We start from the raw sequence: 19,966 nt of genomic DNA, 5'->3' as shown, positions 1-19,966 counted from the left end.
GGAGGGAATATGCGCTGTCAGAGGCCACGTTCGCGGGCTCCTTCTTTAGTTTCGGCGTGTGTGAGTGTGTGTAGTGGCCGGCCGGGGCGGCCCCCGGTCGCCCTCGTCGTTTACCGTCCGCGCGTTTCCGCAAACGTGCCTTCCTTTGCAATAACAATCCCGATGCCGCGCTCCCATTGGTCGCGGCACACGTGCCACTTGGCGCCACTATTATTATTTTTTTTCTCTCGCTGAAATTGCCATCGTCAACACAACACACGGAAATCTTCACCATAACGGCGACCGTATCGCGATTTGTTTATTGCAAGGGGCCGCATCCTTCCACACCACCGCTATTGTTATTTTTGTTCTGTTTGTTTGTAGTTATTTGTTGCGTTAAAATTATGTCGTGCTTCGTTATTTTTCTGGTAAGTAATTCACGTCGATATTTGCTCGTTCCTTCGAAATTATTTGTTGGTTTCATCGAAATACCACCCAGAAAAAAATGCATCAACATAAACAATCTTTACTACGAGAATATTGTTCAATTATTATAGTTCAGCCTATATTTATTATGTCCTACTCTATTAAAGAATCCTTAAATTTAAGTTAAAAATTAAAAATTATTTGAATTATAACATCAGTTTAACGTTCTGTAATTCTGAAAGTTATATATGTTATGTATTTAATCCTTTAATTTAACTATCTTTAATTGGTCTTCTTATGAGTAAATAATATCTTATCATTCTTTACCAAAATATAGTTTCAAAATAAAATGCACGTTATTTATAGAAAATTTATCCAAATTAAAGGGCTGTTAAATATTTTTAATTAATTCCTACTTATCAAGAATTGTTTATGTAAAATAATTTAAAAATATATAGCATTGAACACAATATATAATAATAACTAATATAAACGCACTAGTAATTTATACGTATTTAATTCTTTATCTTAAATGTCCTTAATTAGTTAGTAAAATTTCACCTTTCGATAATATAATTTACTCTATCGCTATTTATCAAAAAATTGTTTTAAAATGCACGTTACTCATGGAAATTTTATCTGAATTAAAAGCTGTTAAATATTTTTAATTAAATCCTAGTGACGAAGTCTTGACTATGTAAAATAATTCAAAAATATATAACGGCCTACTTATTTTACGAACCAATATTATCGTTCTTATAATTATAATTGAACAGAACATGTACTAATATCTAACATAAGCACACTAGTAAGTCTAAACAAAACTAATTTTAAATAATAACATTTTGTATGAACATAATTTCATTTTATTGAATTAATATTCAATTCATATTTTTAATTAATTCATTAATTAATGGGAATTTTATAATTACTTTTCAGTATATAATAATTACTTTATATATAAATTAATTATTCATAGTCAAAACAACTAGGTTCATTTATTAAAAATAATTCAATTAAATCCCTTGTAGTATTGTCGATTTTGATATATTTTTATATAACATATTCAGTAGAAAATAAACAACGTGTTTAAGAATTCTAAAAAATCCCACACAAATCATTACTTGCATTAGTGTATTAATTCAATAAAAGTAAAGAAATATTAACTTATTGACATAAAGTTGTAATGAATCTCATGTTATTGTTGCTCAATTTATAAAAATCAATCTTTAAAATAACGAAAAAGAAATGTGTTCGGTAAGGTGAAAGGTTTTATTTCATGATAAACATCTCGCAATTTCTAATTTGCTCCCTTCCTCAACATTATCATACGTATATATTCTTGAGCGATATTATCAACGTAGATATTTTAGTAAGTGCCAAATATATGTAAAATAAATGTAAGAATTGCATGTTTATTTCTGATTTTTTTCTGTTTAACATGGACGGCACGGTACTTATATTGGACAAAAATAAACAGACGGGATTCAACACGTCACTACTCTTACACGTAGCATATTATCGGACCAATCTCGACGTTTACAGTAGCATTCCAAAAGAAGAAAAAAACAGTATTATGTTATACGTACAGCAGAGCTATTTTGCTTCACATAACGAATATTCTTTTTGTTATAATTGGAACGTACGCCTCTGAACACGTTCCATTTCGTGGCATGGTCATTTATGTTTATCACAATATACGTGCATGCATGTAAAAAGAAAGAAACCGAAAATACTTTATATACGTCTTATGAGCTTTCACACACGCGAGAAACCTTGTTAAGCTTATATTCATTGCATGTGAGCGATATCTATTGTTCTCATCTTCTAATGAAGGGCCTTCTAGGTTAAATTAATACCATTAGTAATTTATTTTCCTCAACTCACAACAAACTATGTATATAGTACATATCTTAGAAACGATAAGATCGACTGGCCATCAAGGAATAGAATATTATTTTATATTTTTGTCTAATTATAGATTAGCGTTGGTTTTACAATTTTAGACTCATATTTGGATAAAATAAACCAACTAAATGGTGCTATTTCTCATAATGGAAATTCAGAAAACTAAAAACGGAATATCCAAAATTGTTTAATAAATACATTTCAACCAGTTTTTTTTTTAGATTCTCAATTTAGCTACTAACTGATTTTTCTCGATCAATTTTTATATCTTTACATCATATAAAACACTACATATGAGTTTCTCTGCGAATATGTAATATTATAATAAGAATACCGACTATCATACCAAACGCAGATTAATTTAATTGATTTATTCAAAAATATTTCAGTTCAATAAATATTTTCAGCTAATAATTTAAACATGACTCTCATGATTTGCTTGATTGATATAATTTATTATATTTGCGAATCATTAAACATGATAATAAAGGTTTATTAATAAAACTAGGTAAATAATAAAACGAGGTAAATGAGAAATGATTTTAATAATGTTTGTTTAAAGACAAAAACGCCGTAAAAAATGGATAAATTGGTTCTTGGCACCTCCACATAGCCGACATAACCATAAATCCACCCAGACACGTAAGTACAATTTTCTAATTATGAACAAGGAGAATTCCGACATAAATTAGGACCTCTACAAGCATTTGAATTATTTACATATTTTAAGCGGACCTCACCACACGAAATCCACAAATAAACATAAATATTAATTTTATCGAGGTCTATAAAGTTACTTAAACTTTAGTTCTAAGTTTCGTTGTAGAAACTAAACGTTATCGTCGGAATAATATGACTTTAACAATATTTTAGTTCGGTTGGGGTTGATTTTTTGATAAATTCGTCGGCGTTTTAATATACCGGTAGTTTATTACCATTTAACTGACGATATAAAATATCCTTTCTTGTATTTGTGTTGATATTTCCTTATTATGTCGATAATATTAACTTCCATAGGGTGTTTTTTATGCACGTGACGTTAAACAGTTGACAGGGCAACATTTGAAAATTGATCTACTGCAGAACCCAGTAAACATATATCAAATATAAAAACTATTTAATCCTTGATTTCATTTAAAAAGTAACGATAAATACGGTTGTTCTTTCCGGTTACCTATAACGTTTAATTAGATATTAAGCATTGGTTTACCAATATCCTACTTATTTATGATTGAGAATAATAATACCAGCAAAGCCGAAAGTGGTTTAATCACTAAAATCACTTAAAAACGTCATTGTTATAATAATTTACAAAGTAACAATCACTAAGAAATACCACAATTTCTCAATAGAAACAAGTCTAATCAACAATGAAAGAAACTAGGAGTACTGAGGAGTACCGCATAAATACACCACGCGATATACCACAAACGGAAATTGCCTCTATCTCATAAAATGCATGCTACTGGAGGCAATAGCGAAGAAGCAACCTGAAACCAGATACCACAGCTCAGACCTAGGGAATAAATGTCAACGAATGCTGTCATATAACATGATTACAACGCTAAGTATCTCCAGATCAATATTGATGCAAAACGAAATGAGTATTAACAGTATGAATAAAAGTGGAATTTAACTATAGATGTATTGGTTGGTCTGGAGAAGATCCCAATAGATAGATATCGAATATACTGCCAATTGCCGTTTGCCAAAATGCTAAATTCGTTTTACACTAGAAGCTGATTTTTTCTTATCATCTTATACTAGTTAAAGAGACAGAATGCTGTCTGATACTTTGCAACATATCACCAACTCAGCTCATAAAATTCGACTGGGTTTGGTTCTGGTAAGGCATGTTGTTAAATGTATGCAAAATTCAAAACAACAGTGACAATTAGTCAAAAAGTTAAAGCTGATACTGCAATATTGCGACGTACTGACGTCAGTCACTTGATGACGTGAGTTGGCTGTTTTATTGGAAAGATTATAAATATAATGCAGATGTTTTGTAACAAAATTCTAAGAAATAACGTGCATCCATCCATAGAATTGTATTTATCAGTGAAGAAACCGGGAGATTTATAAGAAGACATGAGGAAAGACACCCACCTGCATTATAAATCCGAAGTCTAATGAATTGATCTTAAGAGAAATGAAGAGTGCACAGCAACCTTCAAAGATTAAGTAAGGACCAATTGGTCCTTCTAGATAAGGTATCGTTAAGGATCATTGCGTTACTGAAGTTCTACAGATGTATTCTGGGATGACCTCTAAGTTAGTCATTCGCCAATCGAACGCAATGCCGAGAAGCCACGTGAACCACTAGGTCCAGGCCAGATAAACCTTTTCTTGGTAAAATGAATAAAAAAGACAAATTATGGTAAATTATCGTAAATTGGAAGTTGCATTAGATAGATGATTAACATTTTATGTATTTATTTATACACGCGATTCAAATAAATCGAATTTTGTCAATCTGCAAAACAATCTGACGCCGCCGATGACGCGACGGAAATTCGCGATTCTGTTTTAATTTTGCCCATTACGCATTTCTTGTTTCGGCCCTCGTTAAGGGTAGTTTCGGCGTCCCCCTTTGGGAACCCACCACGTTGCAGAGATCCTTTCTCTACACCCTAAATGTTTTCGTACGTGCCTGGTCCAATATGTCACATACGCACGCGACGTTCGCCTTTGCATGTTTGCATCGGGTAATTCCACAAAAAAAAGTCAATTACAATAAATCAATTTTATGGTTGTACATTGCTAGACATTTCAGCAACAGAAATGACAAATATTACGTTTCTTACCGTTGTATAAATACGAGTTAAATTATGGCGTTTCTATTCTAAATAAAACAAAAAAATAACTTAATTTATTACTTCCTTTTAAAATACATTCGTCATATATTTAATTCATCAAAATAGTCTCCAATATGAAAAAATGTACATAAACTTCAGAGCAATATTTCTTTTAAAAAGTAAGACGTTACAAATTAATACCATATTACTTAATCAACACCTTGAGTATCATATGACATGAACAACTAACATTAAACACATTCAAAAATCACATCCTTTCAAATGCCAGTTTTTTTAAAAGAAGTGGACGAGCTTCTTCTAGAAATTTCAGACCAAAGAGCTTGAGCATTCGAGATGAGCTTATTGGGAAGACTATATTCTAAACGATGGATAATAGTTTAATTCTGATGTAGTCATTATTTCGTTGGTTTAAATAATGGCCTCCATGCTAACTTCTCCAACAGAGTCGATCTCTCACGTGAAGGGTTCAAAATAAGATTCAAGAAATACGTAAGGACTCAATTATAATTATATAATTACTGATAATAAAAAATAAATTTTTGAGTAATATAGAGAATACCTCTCCAAACAACAAATTATCATTTAAATTAATTTTAAATTAAAAAGTGTGTAAAACGCGTTCTAAAAGTATGTTCTTATGGCATTTGCAAGTTCGAATTCCACTCAGAGCATGAATCTTTCCAGGGACGAGCAAGTACTCATTTCGTCACTCCCCAGTCGGTAGGTATTCAGTCTAGATAGACTCCAACCAGGCAACTAAAATACATGTTATTCAAAGGTTAAAACATAATAAATAGCGTAGCAATTATCGCTGGACAAAATTAAATTATGCCTAAAATTTATTACCTTTGGAGAATGACCCTAAAACATTCGTGACCACTGTATGAGCTCTGTTCTTCAAATTTAATAGGAATTTTGATCGTTTAATTGTTTACATGATTTGTGTGATGACCATAAGGGTCATTAGACGTTTTCATGTTGTACATTGTTGGCTTTTTTTTAACGAAATAATCAATTTTCGTTCTCCTCAATTCAAAATGTAGAAACGTGTTTCGGCTTAATAGGCACGATTAAAACCGCATAATATTACCGAAAGGCGACGTTCACCTTTTCACAACAAAAATAAAAAGTATTAGGACTGAGTTTTTTTTTAATTTATGAGTTATTGAATTGAACCGTCCAATAACATTCGTCAATTAATCTTGAATATGGTTGCTATAACAATTGATAATCCGGTTTCTTAGATACATTTATTAAAAACAAATCCACAACTATATGAAACAGTTGAATTTATTTATGGTTAAGTTATTTTTATTCCATAAATCTTTATACCTATCCTTAATAATTCTACACTTTTATTAAAATAATTATGTTGGTAGAGGAGATAAATAATATATGCGAACAATTCTGTATTAATTATTTTCTCCGCTTTAACTACTTTTTCTCAGAGGAACGTCAAAAATATTGCCTTAAATTGTTTGTCAAGGTACACTTTGTATCACTTTTAATTATTTATTTACTTACTTTTATTAATTCTACTTGTTTATCTCAACTATTAGAACCTTAAAACAGTAATGAATTAATCCATACTGAACATATACTTACATATCATTAACATTACAAAATATCAAATAATATCGATGGTCCTATATAAAAATTATATACAATAAACCAATAACTCTATAAGAAAATATAATTAATAAACTATAAACTTGGATTGCATCAAAAAATTAAAGATACTCTTCATTCATTTCGCTCTGAAACAAATGTATTTTTAACTACTAAAAACATGAACTGAGTCAATAGTTAGTAATATATTTACTGGAAGGCGTAAAAGTTTCTGAATTTGGCTATTATCAAGTCAACAATCATTAAACAAATGCATAATACCCCTATAGAAAGTTGCTATATAACTTTTCGCGATTGCTACTTTTATTTACTTACTGGTTATTAGTGACAAATTTACAACAGTTTTTCCTCTCGATTATATGGAAAATGCAATAAAAAGGCATGTTCAGCCATTTAATACACTCTTTACTCACAACACTGTTTATTAATTTGACATAGCTATTACACAGTCGTTTTATTCCACTCTATTGTGGCTTTCGTTACACTTTGCGTACTACTTTACCATTATGTTTCCTAGCAAATACTTTCTTCATCACAAGACCTCGATTTTCCGCATATCATTAAAGGCTTTTTATTGGGAATTATTAAAATTCACTTCATACCAGCATGCGAAATATGTGTTTTTTTTTAACATTTCTGATTGAGCTATTACAATATTATAATTGATATCTTGTTGGGTTATTATAGATATATTTTATCATTGAATGACAATGCCAACTTGCACTATATCTTATACTTACAATTACATAAAGTATATGTTGATATGTTATCAATTTAAATTATGTTAGAAATTAACGTTTAAAATTTGAAAATATTGGGTTGCGGGTGGCCGTGTTTATTAACTAGTACTAGTCGTTTTGTTTTCAGTTTGTTTGAAACAATTTCTTAATATTATCGAGTGAATAAACTACAAGATAAATTGAATTATTTTATATTACTAGTGGAAAATAAAACGAAATATAAATGTTGAAAATATCCAATGGAAATAATACTTAATTTTTTTTTGAATTGCTTGTATTGCCTGTGATACTATATTAAGGATAATTTCAATTAAAAACTTGCTTTTTATCATTTTCTCTTATTAATTTTCCATAACCATGGAAATGTTGGGAATGTTCTCGGAGATGTCAAAGAACTATAATGTAAATAATCTTTTAAATAATATCTAATGTGGAATCTTAATTTATAAGTTTTTATTTTTCACGAAGTTATTTTTAAAATCACATCAATATTTTTGAAAGCACCAGTTTTCAATTATATTTGAATTAATAATAGTAGTGCAAATTAGACAAAATTAGTGAATATCTGTGCTGTGCTGTGCACACTTTTTATTAACCAATATATTAATTTTAACTTAACATCAAATTATTGTTTCAGATATCCAGAAAAGGATGGTATATGCCTGACGACTCTCTATTTAAGACGATATCAATATGAACCGGCCTCAATATTCCTTAAAATGGAATAACCATCAATCGCACGTTCTTGGCGCTTTCGAGTCCCTCCTTCACACCGAGACTTTTGTAGATGTAACGCTAGTATGCGGAGAAACGTCCGTAAAAGCCCACAAAGTCGTTCTCGGTGCTTGCTCGCCCTTTTTCCAAAGAATTTTCTCAGAGAACCCATGCAAACATCCGGTAATTGTACTGAAGGACTTCACTAGTTGGGAAGTACAGACCATCGTTGACTTTATGTACAAAGGAGAAATTAACGTGCTACAGCACCAATTACAAAACCTGATTAAGGCTGCTGAGAGCTTACAAATACGCGGCCTGGTCAATCAGGATCCATTCGGTGTTGACAAAGAATCTATTAGTACCGTCAATCAAACCTTGACGCCATCGAACTCACCCAGTGACTACGATCGGCAATTCTATACAAATGGAAACAAATTCCCTATTCAGGACGTGAACCCTAGAACATCCGCTGAAAGAACATCACCATTTTCGCCAATTACAAACAACTTCGATACTCCTGTCAAGCTACCTCATATGCCTAGGCTGTCTTTTCCCGATACTCTTATGCCACGGACCGAATGCCAATCTCCGATACAAAGAAGGAAACAGTTAAAGTAAGTTGTTTTAATGCCTTCCCTTTTAGAAACTTTTTACCAATAAATTATCTCCTCAGACCACGAAGACGTTCTGGCGAAATATGCGGACCTCAGGATCTTAGTACAGGAACAGTTAAGTCGTCATCACCCTGCCCTGAAGAGACTGCGGAGAACCTCTGCATGAAAAAGAAAGACGAAAAAGGTATCAAAAACGAAGATATGATGGTTACTACTCCAGAGCCATCTCTTCGCAGTCCAGAAATGGATTTGAGTACCCAGAACAGTAACAAGGAATTCCGATCATCGCCAATTTCAGCCTCTAACCAGCCAATAATGAACATGAAACAAGAAATGGAAAACCATTCGCCTCTTGGTTTTCCACCAATGCCCACAGTATCAGCATTAGCAATGACGAACCCTCACAGTAAATGTAAGTACCCGGATATAATGAAATTCGTTCATGATCATAGTTTCGTATATTCTACAAACACGTATCATGTTCCAATTATTCTGATGAGAAGTATTTTAATTAATAAACCATTATAAAAACAATATTTACAAAATGCGAGAACACCATAAATAAATCAAGTAATTCTGCAATCGTCAAATGTAGAGCATCTAAAATGAAAATTGCATTTTAAAACCATTCTTCTCTGGTCAAGAATCGTCGTGAATCAAAACCGACATTTGCATAATCTATTAACGGTGTTGTGTTAACAAGGTTTAAGAAAAAAAAACCATTGCTTCGCTTTTACCTACTCGAACAACCAACGAAATGTTGCTTCATGGACGCAAGTCATCACGCTCTGATGTTTTCGCTCATGAGGCAGTTCATACTGTAATATACAAGGTATTGTGCAAATTATGAGAAATAACGTTCAAAAAATATATTTTTCGTGATTTATGATAGGTCGTGCAGTATTTAAAAGAATGGTTCTGTTTTATGTCAATTATTTCAGTAGAAAAAAAAAACAGATTTTTCTTAGTTGGTCGTCTAGAATTGTTTGTTGTTGCATAAGTATGAAGAGCATATCTCCGTTACGAAGAACGTTTTCTAACATCAAGTATATAAAATTAGTTAAGGTCAATACCAATAAATGTCAACGTTTAGCTGCATATTTCAGAATATGCAGAATTGCCTGAAAGTTTTTTTTTTATATACTGAAATTTTTTTCTTTATATACTTTCTTCCTTCTGCATTTAATTCCCATTTTGGCTAACTATCAGCGAGATATATCCTTAATAACACCGACAGCTGCGATATTACTGATTTTTTACGAATTAAACACAGTTTGTACAGTACACAGATATTTCAGTATATAGAACCGTAATTTTGTTTGAACATATGAATATATTTTTTCCGTAAATCACACAAAATGCAAATACAAGATAGTTGTTGATTTTTCTGTTTTTATATACCGTAACAGATACTAATAAATAAAAATATTATCCAATAGAGGTAAAAACATTCTTACTGATTAATAATTAGTTGGAACTGACTGAATTTTAATTTTTGCATATATTGCAAGTAAAATTGCAAAACGATTTAATTTTGATTTCAGTCTTTTTTCAAATTATTTTCATTGATTTTTTTCATTAATATATTTAAGTAAAAAATACTTATTTCAATAAATATTTGGTAAAATGATTCTCAATGATGATAAAGCGGTCTAGATATAAAAAAAATTAATGTGTAAAAAATACTACCGGATAGTTCATAGAGTATAAAAGAAAATTGTATTAAAAGAAATGTATATACAGTTCAGAGTATATGTGTTGACGTGTACGTATAAAAATCTAACATAAATGAAAATTATGTCGTCATCAGTACTAAATTTTTAGAGTATTACTATAGAAATTTTATAAAATTCGCAATTTTAGGCAAAAAAAAGTAATGTGGGTATTCGGTTAACAATGTACAAATGTTCAAAAAATATATTTTTCGTGATTTATGATAGGTCGTGCAGTATTTAAAAGAATGGTTCTGTTTTATGTCAATCATTTCAGTAGAAAACATAGATTTTTCTTAGTTGGTCCTCTAGAATTGTTTGTTGTTGCATAAGTATGAAGAGCATATCTCCGTTACGAAGAACATTTTCTAACATCAAGTATATAAAATTAGTTAAGGTCAATACCAATAAATGTCAACGTTTATCTGCATATTTCAGAATATGCAAAATTGCGTGAAAATAATTTTTTTCTTTATATACTTTTTTCCTTCTGCATTTTATTTCCATTTTGGAACCTATTGGGTTTTAACATGTTATATCCTGGCTGAATACTATAATAAAAAGTTACTTACAATCACTTTCACCAAGGACAACCTTATCTTCAATAAAATAATCTTTCTAAGTTGTTTAAAACAATATTCACACTTTGTTTTCGATATACCAGTTTTAATTTATCCAAAATAAATCAAATTATGTTAACATTTATTTAGTCCTATACATTATTACTAATGATTAAAACTATCTATAACATAATATATAATACACACATTTCCAATTCCTTTGTTTCTATAATATTAATCTCTATATCATTTGAAATCACGAAGTAAATACAATTTGAATGTTATTTTTTCTTGATAATATTCTTTGTATTTCAATAACAGACAACAAGGAGTTAGCTGTAATTGTTTTTTTCTAATAACAGTAATAATAACAGTTCAGTTCGTATAGTATCACTTACTACATAAAGAGTATTCTACCGATTTATTTACGATTTATTACAATCGTTATATGTAACTCTTTCAACAATTCAACCTTAAAAGGTCTATTTCGTGTCCAAAAAGAATAACTGGAAGATCAATAGGAACACATTATACGGCGAAATTGTGTCTAACTAATTACGAAAGTTGAAAACGTGTAAACTAACTTCTAATTTGATATAATGACGTGTGTCACGAAAATGGAAACGTTCGTTAGATTAAAAATTCACCACCGTCAAAGTCTTACACATTAAAGAAAATGTCCTGTGTGATTAGACTGTCGTACTGGTCGTAATATATCTGTAATTTGCATAAATTACTTTAACGTTTTTAAATATTAACGTTTAGTATCGGTAATATCTGTATATACATGCACAGAGTATGTCTAATTACCTCTTATTGAATATTTATGTTCGTTAGTTTTCAACGAAGAGAACCGAAATACGGAAAATGATGTCTGGTCTTAATATTTTAACATGCTTATATTAATGCGTATACGACAATTTATGTTTCAGGGCATACCTTAATATAGAATTTTGTTATTAATATTGTAAATGTCCAGGTTCGATACAATCTCGTTTCTTTAATCGTATAAATTCAGTCTAAAATATTTAAAAAATGTTGACCTTTAGCTTCTTACAATTATAAATAGTGTAATCAAAAGACTTAATTATTAAGTATGTCAAACACCTTTTATTGAAACTTTAGTTAGTTATTAATATCTTAGAATATTTGTAGAATATTTGAAAAAAATATAATTTCATAACAATTATTGCCGTAATAACAATGATTCTCAAATTTCAGTCTTTGGCCTTGATTCTCCTCTTGGTCTATTCCCGCCTGGCCTAGACGGTTGCAGAAACCCTTTGTTCGACATGGCGGATCCAAGAAGTGCAGTAGATTCGCCCATATTTGCCAAAAAGAAATGTACGGAGTGCGCATGAATAAACAACCCGATCAGAGTCACTAATTAGTTTATTTCTATTAGTAGGCAGGCCAAAAGGTCAACATTCCGCACCTAGGGGAGGTCCACCAAGATCATGGACCAACGCCGAACTGACCGAAGCATTGCAACACGTATGGAACAAGAAAATGACCACCAGTCAGGCGTCTAGGATATTTGGCATTCCTTACAATTCACTGCTGATGTATGTTCGAGGAAAATACGGCAAGAGTCTTAAGCTGGAACAGCTGAGGAAGGATTGCATAGGCGGACCAAATCCTCCGATTGACATGCTGGGATCCCTGGGACAAAACAATAATAACCTGCCAAAACTCGACCGGGAACCTGAACAGATTCAGCCAAATACCAGACCATCCAGTACAGATCAGGAACCTCAACCACCTCAACCATCCGTGAGTAGTTTCTGTTGTATACCAGTTTATAAATAGAATCAAGCATATCGATTAAAGGATTTAAAATTTTCATATTGACATATAACTAACATTATGTCATATAACTTCATTTTCCTAGACTATTTTGTTTGTTTTATATTTTCTGGAATCTTTGCTGATTTTCTGTAATTACAGTATCATCGCTCCCATAAAGCTTATCAAGCCACTGCTGGTACCCCTTAAAAAATGTTTGATTAACACAAAAAAATATTTTTTATTCATTAAATAACAAAAGCTGTTTGCTTACGGTCAGCGTAATTAGTAAGCTAGTAGTTAGAATGGCATGATGTTTAGTGAAACTATTTGTCAGTCCAGATAGGACTTGAAAATATATGAAATTATACTTGATTCAAAATTTCTTTTTAAAAAGGATTTTTTAAATTAATTTACACTTAAATCATGATTTCAATAAATTCGTCCTTTAACACAATCTACCAAACTTATAAATAGAGCCTCATAAATAGAAACACATTTGTTTTATACCTGATCTTTTTCTTTAAAAGGCATTTAATATACGGTGCTTAAAGCATTCAATTAAGTGAGTAATTAAGTGATAAAGCATTCAAGCAAACGCTGTCATTTAATAGATAAGAATAGCCTAGAGAGATAGATGTTGTTTTAGTTCAAAAAACCAATGGCAATATCTTGGAAAAATTAAATTTGTTTATGGATAGTGAAATTTTTATTAAAAAAATCACTGTACTCTTGAGCAAATTTATACAGCATTTTGGTAATTGTTATGTCTCTTAGATAACTGGTTATCTAAACAGTAAAAGTTGACAGATTTGAAATAAAAACAATCCTTAAAAAGTTCACCATGGACATTTGAACATCCTTAAACTTATTTATTTAAAAATGATGCAGTTGTTGAGATATAGGAATTGATGATGTATCAAAATTATAATTATATTACAAATAAAAAAAGTATTTGCTATAAATTTAATTTATATCAATTTTATGTAAATTTGACATTTTGTTCACACAGAATTCAAACAAATTTGAAGTACTTAAGGACAAAATCAAAATTTCTCTAAAGAATACTGTTAAAAACGACGTTTTAACACTATATAGAATGTATATATGAATGTATATGTATTTTTGTTAACCGATTATTTAATATTATTTTTTTACAGCTTTTCGCACCTTTCGCCCACAATTTCTACCCGGATTTCAGTACGGGATTCCCAATACCGGTTAGCATGATCCACCTGCTGCCGCAGAGCGAAAAGAACCGCACGGAACAGAACGTCTACGGTCAGACAGCGCCACACGACGACGATACTCCGAAACCTGCACCAACGAAAGACGTAGAGGACGAGGCGCCTCAGGACATGTACAGACCGCAGCCGATGGTCGTCGATGTGAAGCGGGAACTGGTGCAACAGAATGGGCAAGATTGAAACAGATGGCGCCAGTGGTGGGCGAATGTTAAATTGTTTTAAGCAGGAAGAAAAAGAGTTTCGTTTGTGTAGATAGGTTCGTTTACTTCGCTCTCCTGTTTTTGACTGTACAAACATTACACTTTCAAACGTTTCATTATTTTGTATAATATCGAGATTTTCTGTTAAGACTATGCCCTAAAAAAATTAATTTCAAGTTAGAAAAACTATTTCAGTGGAAAACTCTTTCGATCCTGCTTATAGTGATAAGAGAGTTATAGGGGCAATATTAGATTAAATAGAAGTTAACAGAGCATAGAGCTGATGCTCGCTCCACTCGAATTTTTTTTGTTTTCATCAGTAACCGAGGTAAAAAAATGGTTATGACGTTGTTTATGAATGTTGAGTAGGTTAAGTCCGTGCTTCCTATGTTGAAACATGTTCTTTTTCATTTAATTTCCGGTATTAAATTGCGACAGATCCAGAAAATTGTTCTCGGCATCACATGGATTTTGCCGCACGGTCTTACTGTTGCATCAATAATCGTTTTATAGAATCCACTTGTTGTGGAGGACATTTTCTCGATGCTGTGGGAAGAAGTTAGAGTGAAAGTTGATCAAATTCTGATAGATCTGCGATTGTTACCAGAAAACCTATCGGAATTTGCATTTTATAAGACTGATATATCATTATGCCAAGATGTTCCGACTACGACAAGTACTACAATTTTATTTTTTGAATACTACCACTATACACAGTTCCTCAGATATACAGATTTTTTACCAAATATTTACTCGATATTTCTATATACAATGGTTTTCTGTTAATATTGTAACCAAAATATCTCGTCGAGCTAACTATCGGCGAGATATATCCTTAATAACACCGACAGCTGCGATATTACTGATTTTTTACAAATTAAAGCACAGTTTGTACAGTATACAGATATTTAAACACATAGAACCGTAATTTTGTTTGAACATATGAATATATTTTTGCCGTAAATCACACAGAAAATGCAAATACAAGATAGTTGTTGATTTTTCTATTTTTATACATCGTAACAGATACTAATAAATAAAAATTTTATCCAATAGAGGTAAAAACATTCTTACTGATTAATAGTTAGTTGGAACTGACTGAATTTTGATTTTTGCATATATTGCAAGTAAAATTGCAAAACGATTTGATTTTGATTTCAGTCTTTTTTCAAATTATTTTTATTGATTTTTTTTTATTAATATAGTTAAGTAAAAAAGTACTTATTTCAATAAATATTTGGCAAAATGATTCTCAATGATGATAAAGCGGTCTAGATATAAAAAAAACAAATGTGTAAAATACTACCGGATAGTTCATAGAGTATAAATGAAAATTGTATTAAAAGAAATGTACAGTTCAGAGTATATGTGTTGACGTGTATGTATACAAATCTAACATAACTGAAAATTATGTCGTCATCAGTACTAAATTTTTAGAGTATTACTATAGAAATTGTATAAAATTCGTAATTTTAGGCAAAAAAAGTAATGTGGGTATACGGTCAACAATGTACAAACTATTTGAAATCTATACATAACGATTTTGGCTTTCAAAACCAACCGCTTTTAACAAGTTCACACTAAATTATTTCGATCTATTTTTATTAACATTGACAACATGTAACTACCGATTTTCAAGCCATTGACTACGGAATTCGACTATTTGTAGTTACATCACTTAAAAGACGATTTTATTTTCCAGTTTTATTTCCATTTGTTTAACTTGTTAGCTGATAGTTCTAGAGTTTAGAGCAATATCAATAGTGGCCAAAATAAACATATTTTTTTATAGTTCAGAGGCGTGGAATAATATTAAACGATACTCTGCTTTAATAAAATATCTTTTTTTTATTTGTATTTATGCGAAATAATTGTAAAAACCTTTTTACGCACTTTTTAGCTATTAGGCGGCACTTTTTTGTTCACATTCTTCACATCTCTAGCAGGGTACAGTTAAGTGCAAAAATTGCTAAGTTTTTAATCTAAAAATAATCGACAAAATTACAAAATTCATGACACATCATTAGGATATAATTAAAAAATGTTAGATTTTATTTTGTCTATATGTCTATTACTTTATTTCACCGTTTCGATCAGTTGATGTGTGGCTTTATTAGCGTTGTTTTTTTTTGACGTTTTAAACGCGACCTATACTCTGAAGAAGAAAGCAACACTAGTAAGACCCTTCATCAACGTAGAAAGTAATAATAAAATGTTCACGTCTTGCTTTGGTTTAAACCTAGTGTAGAGTATGAAATGTATTTATTAGAGTTTTTAAAATGTGATAGCGGCTCCGAATGTGGGCAGCGACATTTATTAGATTTAAAAGTTAATAATACTAGTTAAAAGATTTATATTTTTCGTAAAAATATAAACCTTTTCATCTGAATATACGTAGCATAAGTGAGATCGCGTTACCACTGTTTTAAATACTCTTTATTCTTAATTAATTTATTTTTCACCGGAAATTGTCTATGGAAACTCCTTAATCTCATTCAAGGTTGTGCACATTTCTAGTATTATTTTTTTTTGTACATCATCTATATATGTTCTTTGCTTTTATTTAAAGTTGACTCCAAAGTTCCTTCGGTTATATATTCTTAGTTTAATTTGATTCTTTGTTGTTTGTATAATTGTGTAGTTATTTTAAAGTATATCTGTGGCGAGACACGTTTGTTTTCACATATCTGTTTGATTGAGTGTAAACAAACGTGGCCAATATAAACTACAATATGTTAAAATATTAATATTGGTGCTGGTAATATTAAGTTGTACATAAATGCAAATGACCACACAGACATTCCTATGAAAGTATTATTAGTTTTAATATTCGATTGTTTGTAGTTTATGTATGTTTTCCTAAGTTCCTCATTATTTACACATTTATTTATTTAGATGTGATGTGTTCTGTTTTTTTTCTAGTTTCTTAGTTTCTAGTTTTTTTTCTCGAATAGAGACAACTAAAAAATACAAAGAGTACATTTTATTTACTATATTTTGCACATATTATTTATTTTGATTAGTTTACACAGGCACAAAATAGACAATATTATTGTATAAAATGATTTTTGATCAGGGTAAGTTAGCAATAAGTCTGCTGATTTGAGATTTTCAAGAGTGTAGCGTCAACGATATTCTTCTCGAACTAGCCAGATTTATTTCTAACGATATATTTTTATTACAACGATAAAAATACAGTACCAATAATACTCAAACGTTTGATTTGAATTTCTATAATTTTCGTGCAATATTGATATCCTTGGTAAATTACAATCTGCTAAATCACAAATATATGTTTAAGTTCCTCCGCTCTGCGACTGTTAACACTAACTTTTCAAAATATATAACCGGAACTTAAACATACGTTATCGTTTTAGCTCTATAAAATATATGAATGTAAATTTGGGCATTTTGTAAATTAAAATAGGAATCCGGCCGAAAAGGATTCCGAAAGAAAAAGGAACGAATCCCTGGCATTAACTTGTAAAAAAAATTAATGTTGCAATTCTTGTGCAATCTTGTAAAAAAAGAACAATAGAAAATTAAGTGATTAGGTCAAAAGTGAACACCTCGTACGTTTTTCTTTTTCCGTTTCATTTCTGAAACTGAGGACATAAAACAGGGTAAATATTACAATATCCCATAGATATATTTATTTAAGTGAAGAAGGAAAAATTAATAAGAATAAGTATACCATGAATACTTTGTAAAAGATACACGTGTACACACGCGTTATCAAATTGATTGAGATAAAAACTAAACAATCAATGAATAGGTACGAGGTGTTTTAAATGTTATTTGTGCAAAAAATGCGCATGTCTATTATAAGAATTGTATTATAATAAATATTAGTTTAGGAACATATTATACAAATAGATATTTGATATTTAGGTAGGCTTAGTTTTTGATGATGTTAAAATAAAATTTAATAAAGCTTCGTGAAAAAATCATGTTTTATTTTATCAGCGTATCAACCTTCATATATTTAGCTATATTCCAAAATCGCTCTAAAACTAAATCTTATCTTGGTCAATAACTTCGACTATTCATCATTATTGAAGTATTGTCAACAGAACTGGACAACATGCCTTGTTTTAATTAATATACAAATTACAAAACACAATCAAGTTAGATTATGTAAATAGAATAGAACTAATCCAGCCCAGCCCGTTGATGAGTAAAATAAGATTTTTTTTTAATAAATCTTATTTTTTTATTGTACTATCAGACCAACAGCCTTTTGTTGGGGAATGAATAAAACCTGCTAAAGAAAATAATCTTTCCGCAGGTCCTGATGAACACCAACTTGGCTTATATTGTATGAATATATTTTTTATTTGGATAGCATTCAAGGATAGTAAGCTGCTTGATTTTATCGTATAACTCCATTTTTATATCTGCGGTTGATCACTGTCCCTGTTCGTAAAAGCAATAAAATCTTCATTTTTACTAGTACTGCTACTCCTACTACTCTTAAGCATTATTTTGTGTTGTTTGTAATTTGTGCTAAGGCAAAAGTTTGAAAATTTTGTCACCTATTGTGATGTGTAATGATTTCTATCAACTAAAGCGTATTGTAACACCCTAATTGCATAAATCCAATATGGCTCCATTTATTTCAAGTGCCAGAATAAAAAACCTATTAAATATTTTTTCAAAGCTTTGTTTCAGTTGTGCAGACTATCTAATCAAAGTTTTACAGATATTAAAGTCGACAGAAGTTTTCCACAGTAACAATTGTAGACCTAAATCTAATCTAAAGCCATAAAAGTAATCACCGAGAGAGCGTTATTTTTACACAACTTATCCAAAAAGTAATATATTTTGATTTACTTCTCATAAGGTGTGGGAGAGGGATTATTAACTAATATCCAAAACAGGATTTTATGACTTCAGTCGATTTGGACTTTCTGAACATACTCCATAACAAAGTACATTTAACAACTGCTGAATAGTAAACAATACTATGACAAAAATCTTTGATGAACTTATTTATGTATGTAGTGGTCAAAATACTTAAAATGTATATTTATATTTTCCTTGCTTATTTTAACTGCAAGTAATTCAAAAACTGCCCAACCCTGAAAACAAACGAGTAACTGTAAATCATAACAGCATCTCGTTAGAAGAACTAAAGATGTTTAAGTACATATATGTTTATGTCTGGTAAGAGCCAGAGATACAGATTGTATAGAATAATCATAATATATGATACAATAGTCAGTAAATTAATATCGTCTTAGAATATTGCAGTGCTTGACGTGAATATGCTAATTATAGTAAGAATTTCATCATAGAGGATGTTAAGATATTCACTCGCAGATATCCGACCAATGATGTGAATGGAAGAATCAACAGAATACTATCATATTGGCGATCAAATTATAACGCAAACTTTTCCATGCTTGACTGTAGAAAGCGGAATTTTCCATACATAAACCCTATCGTTAGGAAACAATGTAAATGATGATTCACCATATTATACCACATCATTCAGATCATGCACCATTTCAGATTAACAGATAAGTGTCGGCTTCTTTTATAAAGGGTTTAACGTATCCCTCACAGCCCTTCCATGAAAGTCAGCTTTGTCGAGATATCTCTGTACTGCTTTTGTTGAAACAGCTTTA

General features: G+C 30.6%; 1 protein-coding gene across 4 annotated transcripts in view; it reads left to right on the top strand.

Annotated features, from left to right (window-relative positions):
• The window catches only part of lov (BTB/POZ domain-containing jim lovell protein), a 640,300-nt gene extending 622,017 nt beyond the window's left edge, over positions 1-18,283 (top strand). For 2 of the 4 annotated variants that reach the window (XM_076408306.1, XM_076408323.1), the window contains 5 exons: positions 8,139-8,832; positions 8,892-9,244; positions 12,326-12,448; positions 12,510-12,877; positions 14,050-18,283. In XM_076408306.1, coding sequence (XP_076264421.1) covers positions 8,195-8,832; positions 8,892-9,244; positions 12,326-12,448; positions 12,510-12,877; positions 14,050-14,316 — 1,749 coding nt within the window. In that variant the 5' untranslated portion in view covers positions 8,139-8,194 and the 3' untranslated portion in view covers positions 14,317-18,283. Of the gene's footprint in view, positions 1-264; positions 408-8,138; positions 8,833-8,891; positions 9,245-12,325; positions 12,449-12,509; positions 12,878-14,049 lie in introns of those variants that run through there. The other 2 variants (XM_076408314.1, XM_076408331.1) reach the window with 2 other exon arrangements.
• Positions 18,284-19,966: the final 1,683 nt, after the last annotated feature.

Source organism: Rhynchophorus ferrugineus, unplaced genomic scaffold (assembly GCF_030347505.1).
Source record: "Rhynchophorus ferrugineus isolate W39M unplaced genomic scaffold, kcgeb_rfMv2 rfM1, whole genome shotgun sequence".
Lineage (NCBI taxonomy): Eukaryota > Metazoa > Arthropoda > Insecta > Coleoptera > Curculionidae > Rhynchophorus > Rhynchophorus ferrugineus.
Note: the sequence above shows the minus strand (reverse complement) of the source record. Positions and strands in the feature narration are given on the sequence as shown.